Here is a 5,396-nt window from a genome sequence, read left to right as displayed (position 1 = left end):
AAAAAAAAAAAAAAAAAAAAAAACCGTGGGTTGCAACAAGATCGGTTTTGGTGGAGTTGCGGTGCCACTTCGCAAAAAGCTTGGACCACATTAGCTCCTTTTTTTTATATATATTTTTTTATTCCCCGCCCAAATTGTGCTGTCCAGTTTGCGACGTAAGCGGTAAATAACCTGCACGGCTCGGACAACCATGCCGGAAATTGAGCTTCGCGCTGTTTCCAGAGCAGCATGGCTTATCAGGTCCACGGGCAGGCGACCTTTGGATCTGTCCGCCATGCAGAAACGCTGTTGTTCGGAGAGAATCGCGGCGCGCAATGAGCAGCGCTCCGCAGGTTGGCGACAAGAAGCCATTCTACATTACCACACCTATATTCTATGTGAATGCGGGTGAGATTTTGTCTTATTCCTTCCCCCCCCCCCCAATTTTTATGTAAATTCAATTGATGCGTGGAGGATGCTGACTGGTCTTTCTCTGCTCCATAGCTCCCCATGTCGGACATTTGTATACCATGATACTTGGGGATGTTCTGAAACGATGGCAGATTCTGTTGGGTGACACGGATGCGAAGCTCCTTACAGGGACGGATGAACATGGTTTGAAGGTACGATTGGGATAAATGGGCAACGGGCGTTGTTTGGGAAAGGTTTTGTTGAGTGCTAAGTGTTTATAGATTCAACAGGCGGCTGCTGTGGCTGGGATGGCCCCCCAGGAGCTCTGCGATCAGAACTGCCAGACATTCAAGGTATGTCGATGATCCCCCCTAAAGACGCCATGTGAAGGAACTGCAGCACGGATTTTGTGGGGTGACAAATTCAAGAATCTTGCCAGAACCGTCAACGTGAACTATGATCACTTTATAAGAACTACGGATCCTCAGCATAAGGATGCCGTACGGTATTTTTGGGTATGTGGAGGGCTGTGTATGGAATCTCCATATGAAGGATAAGTACGTTGATGTTTTCATTAGGATATGCTCAACCATCGCGGCTATATATATACAGCTAAACATGAAGGCTGGTATTCCGTCAGTGACGAGGCTTTCTATCCTCCGTCCGCTGTCCAGCCTATCCTTGACCCCTCAACTGGCCGGAAAATAATTGTATGGTCTTCCTTATCGACGACCCCTTGGAATCTTCCCCTGCTGACACACTTCCCCCCCCCCCCCCCCCTCTTTCCAGGCGTCCATAGAAACAGGGAAAGAAGTGCAATGGACGTCCGAGGAGAATTACCATTTCCGGCTCTCTGCTTTTAAGGAGCCGCTGCTTGAACATTACAGGAACCATCCCAACTTCATTACACCCAAGCACTATATGGATGACATGATGAACGCTATCTCGGCAGGATTACAAGATCTATCGATTTCACGGCCCGCCAGTCGGCTAAATTGGGGGATTCCGGTGCCTTACGACGAGTCGCAGGTTATCTATGTTTGGTTGGATGCCCTGGTTAACTATATCACCTATGCCGGATACCCCTTTCCTCCCGACGCTAAGTCGATATGGCCAGCAGACGTGCAGGTGGTTGGAAAGGATATTTTACGGTAAGTATATATATATATATCCATATATTATCCTCCACCGTCACATCCTCCTTCCAGCTAACGAGGGCCGACCAGATTCCACTGCATTTATTGGCCGGCGTTCCTGATGGCATTGGGCCTCCCGCTGCCTCGCCAAATCATGGCGCACGCTCATTGGACGATCAACAATGAGAAGATGTCCAAGTCGACGGGCAACGTCGTCAACCCATACTTTGCCATTGAGCGTTTTGGCGTTGATACGGTGCGCTTCTTTCTCGTCATCGATGGCGCCCAGGTTTCCGATTCCGGTTACGAAAACTCATATATCGTCGAGAGGTACAAGAAGGGCCTGCAACGGGGCCTTGGGAATCTTGCTAGCCGTGTGCTGCGGGGTAAGAAGTGGATTGTGCGGAGTAGTGTTGTCATGGCCGGGGAAGGGCGGTTTCCGAGGACGGAGCATCAGGATTTCCTCGAGTCGATCCCGGAGAAGGCCAGGGATGAGATGAGGCAGCTGGACCCACGTAAGGCGCTGAACAGCATCATGGAAATCATAATTCAGGTGAGGCACAAGAGGCAAAAAAAAAAAAAAAAAAAAAAAAAAAACACTGTTTGCTTTCAAAATGGGGGAAATATTTGCTAACGCATCCGGCCTCCAGACCAACAAATATTTCCACCAAATGAAACCTTGGATCCTGGCCATGTCCAACGTCGTCATGCTGAACAGTGTCATCTACAGCACCGCCGAGTCTCTCCGCATTGCAGGCATACTCCTGCAGCCATTCATGCCCCAGAAATCCTCAGAGCTGCTGGACATGCTAGGAGTTGCAAGGGCGGCCGAAAAACGCAATTTCGACGCCGCCAAGTTCGGCAGGGATCTGGATTACGGCGTCCCCCTTGTGGATCTTAAGCATGGCACGACCGGTACGTTGTTCCCGCCGCTGATAAGCGAGCAGTGAGGAGCGGATCGACCTAGGGGGGGGGGGGGGGGGGGGGGAAGGCGTGTGGGTTCGGTGAGGGAGGAGTGTGGGTTCGGTGAGGAAAAAGGGCGTGCCGGAAAGCAAAAGCGGTTGGATGTTTGTTCAGGTCGGTGGAGACGAAGGGGGAGCGGGATGGAAACTCTTTTCCCGGCTGTTGTTCTGGATTTCTCCGGCTTGGCGTTTTGCCCTTGGTGTGTTCAACATCATGCGATGCGCGCAACGCGTACACGAACAAATGTCTCTTCTTTTTGTTTTGTTTTCCTGTTTCCTTGCTTTCCTCGTTCTTTTATTTATTTATTTATTTATTTTATTTATTTATTTCTTTTATCTCTCTGATGTTCGCAGGAGCTGGAGCTCTCCTGTCGATCCCGAAATAGTTGACACGAGGGAGGTGATGTGTAATTCTAGTAGACTAGTTCCAGGCTTCTGTCATGGGCGTGGAGGATCTTTGGCATTACTTTGGTTGTTCATTCTCGTGGTTTAGATCGTTGTTGCATCCCTTGCTGTCCGTACTAGATACCTAGATGCTGTATACATTTACATCCATCCATCCATCCATACATACATACATACATACATACATACATACATACATACATACATACATACATACATTACGCACTTCTTAATTCTCACTTACTTCTTCTTACTTTCTTACTTCTTCTCACTTACTTATTTATTACTTACATGGTACATACCTTACGCCATCTATATAAAGTTTCAATCGGAAATAGCACAAGCATGCTGAGAGAACGCGGTCACGTTGCCAGCCATCATCATCATCAACATCAACCGCTGCCGACTCTACCACACACGAAAACCATCCCCCCGGGCCCTCCCAAATATAGCGCACCCACCCACCCAAAATACGCGTGATTTGGAATCATCTTTTCTATAGTTATACCGGTCTTAGCTGCGATATCGGGTGGATCTTCGGGAAACTTTACAGCTTGCTTGGGCCAAAGTCGCAATTTGCCGAGCTGTAGCTTTCCGCGGGAAACCTGGCTAGCCGCCTCGGGAAACTCCCTCGCCCAAACCGTCCCGTCCTAAGGCAAACGGCCAACAAACCGCGTCCGATCTGCGGAGGGGGGGTTTCATCACGCCTCTGCTCATTGGGTGACCAACCCTAACCCAACCCTAACCAGCCCTAACCAGCCCTAACCAGCCCTGACCAGCCCTAACCAGCCCTTGACCAGCCCTTGACCAGCCCTTGACCAGCAGCCCTAAACCAGCCCCGCCCTTGAACCAAACCCCCCCCCCTGAACCAAACCCCCCCCCCCCCATTCCTCCCCCCAATTGCCCATTCCCTCCCCGCTCTTCTCTTACCCCCCCCGACACTCCAACGGGTATGAACATATGCAAGGTACAAGCTGCAGGTGCAGCTTTTCGTCTCCCGCACGATCCCCCTCCCCCCCCCTCTCCCCTGAGCAATTTGTTACCCTATAGAAAACCGAAACTGCATATTTGCCTGGTTTTTCTGATCCTCTGCCCTTCCCGCCCGCCACTCCTGCTGAATTCTTCCCCCCCCAACACCCCCAAATCTGTTTTAGGGGGTGGTTTGCCGGTGGAGAAACCTTGTCTTCATATAGTTTGGAGCCCTAAGAAATATATATATATATATATACAAACAAAATAAAAAAAATAATAAAAAAACAATACAAAACAAAACAAAACGCCCAAGGTTTTTCTTTATCTGAAGTTCTTGGCTCCAGGTACCATTGTAAGTCTAAATAAAGATTCATGTGTTACCTGCTCTCGGGGTAACGATGTCATAGATGCAACTCCGTAGGAGTGGAACCTTACCCAATTCCAGGCCCGTGACGGGGGATGCCCTGCGACTCTTCCCTAGTCTTGACGTTATCGGAACCCGGTGTGTCTAGGCTGACCCTTTCAACAGGTATATATATGTATTCTCCCCGATCTTATCCCCCCCCCCTTCTCCGTTCCTACGACCGCTTGTATATAAATCATCAAACCATCTAATTCATATTGTGTAATTCGCGGGCATTTCTCATTTTCAGTCTGCTATTCATTATTGAAAAGGAGCAAAAGACCAAGATATCCTCCCAACCCCCCCCCCCCCCCCCCCAGATGGGGAGTTACGAGGAGCCAATGGATCAGGAACTACAGACCAGAACAGCATATCCAAAATCACAATCAAGGCCGTGGAGAGAGACGCCTCTGGTTGAGTCGGAACCACTGTCGAAGGCAGCAGGATGGTACGTATAGCCCCCTACGTCTCTTCCACCACAACCTCTCTCTAGTCGACTTCCCTGCAGAAAACACGATGACGGGATCCGTGGCGTTCTTCTTCAAAATAGTATAGTTTCAAAAAGGAAGCTGGGCTAACACAACAGCAAAACAACAGCCGCATCTTTCTAAAGCTTGAGAACCTGCAGCCAGGCGGGTCTTTCAAATCACGGTTAGTCCAACAAACCTCTGCATTTCAGACCGCTCACAAGAGATGAAAAGGAAAACAACCCCTCCCACCCCTCCCCCCCCCCAAAAAAAAAAAAAAAAAAAATTTAAAAAAAGTATGATTGCCCTCCCCCCCCCCCCCTGACGGACGGGAGTCAGTCCATCTTCTTCATCGCCTCTTAATTCCAATTAAAAAAAGAGCACTGGTTCCTATCCTTTGAGAGAAGTGAGCTCTCAATACCCGAAATATCCCACCAACATCTTTACGTCCAAGTTCCCCTACACGCTCCGAACTTCAAGCTCTCACCGCCCTTTTCCGGTCATCCAGTTTCCATCTCATATATACCTCTATGATACTCTCCAGAAGAAAAAGGGATCGCATAAAAAAGGCAACGGGAGCAATCCGTGATGTTTTTATCATCTTTCTTTACCCCTTTTATTTTATTTTATTTTATTTTATTATTTTCTTGCCCATCTATCC

General features: G+C 48.9%; 2 protein-coding genes across 2 annotated transcripts; both read left to right on the top strand.

Moving 5' to 3' along the window:
* Positions 1-190: 190 nt before the first annotated feature.
* Positions 191-2,476, top strand: PADG_04116 (methionyl-tRNA synthetase, mitochondrial; the record flags this gene model as incomplete). The annotated part of the gene is made up of 8 exons (XM_010761022.1): positions 191-377; positions 484-602; positions 672-743; positions 819-905; positions 969-1,100; positions 1,180-1,541; positions 1,617-2,079; positions 2,177-2,476. The coding sequence occupies 8 exons, from the start codon at positions 191-193 to the stop codon at positions 2,474-2,476; spliced, it is 1,722 nt and encodes a 573-aa protein (XP_010759324.1).
* Positions 2,477-4,588: 2,112 nt separating this feature from the next.
* Positions 4,589-4,965, top strand: PADG_11705 (uncharacterized protein; the record flags this gene model as incomplete). The annotated part of the gene is made up of 2 exons (XM_010761631.1): positions 4,589-4,716; positions 4,824-4,965. 2 exons carry the CDS (start codon positions 4,589-4,591, stop codon positions 4,963-4,965), a joined length of 270 nt encoding a protein of 89 aa, XP_010759933.1.
* Between the last annotated feature and the right edge of the window lie 431 nt (positions 4,966-5,396).

Source organism: Paracoccidioides brasiliensis (assembly GCF_000150735.1).
Source record: "Paracoccidioides brasiliensis Pb18 unplaced genomic scaffold supercont2.4, whole genome shotgun sequence".
NCBI classification, from domain to species: Eukaryota; Fungi; Ascomycota; class Eurotiomycetes; order Onygenales; family Ajellomycetaceae; genus Paracoccidioides; species Paracoccidioides brasiliensis.
Note: the sequence above shows the minus strand (reverse complement) of the source record. Positions and strands in the feature narration are given on the sequence as shown.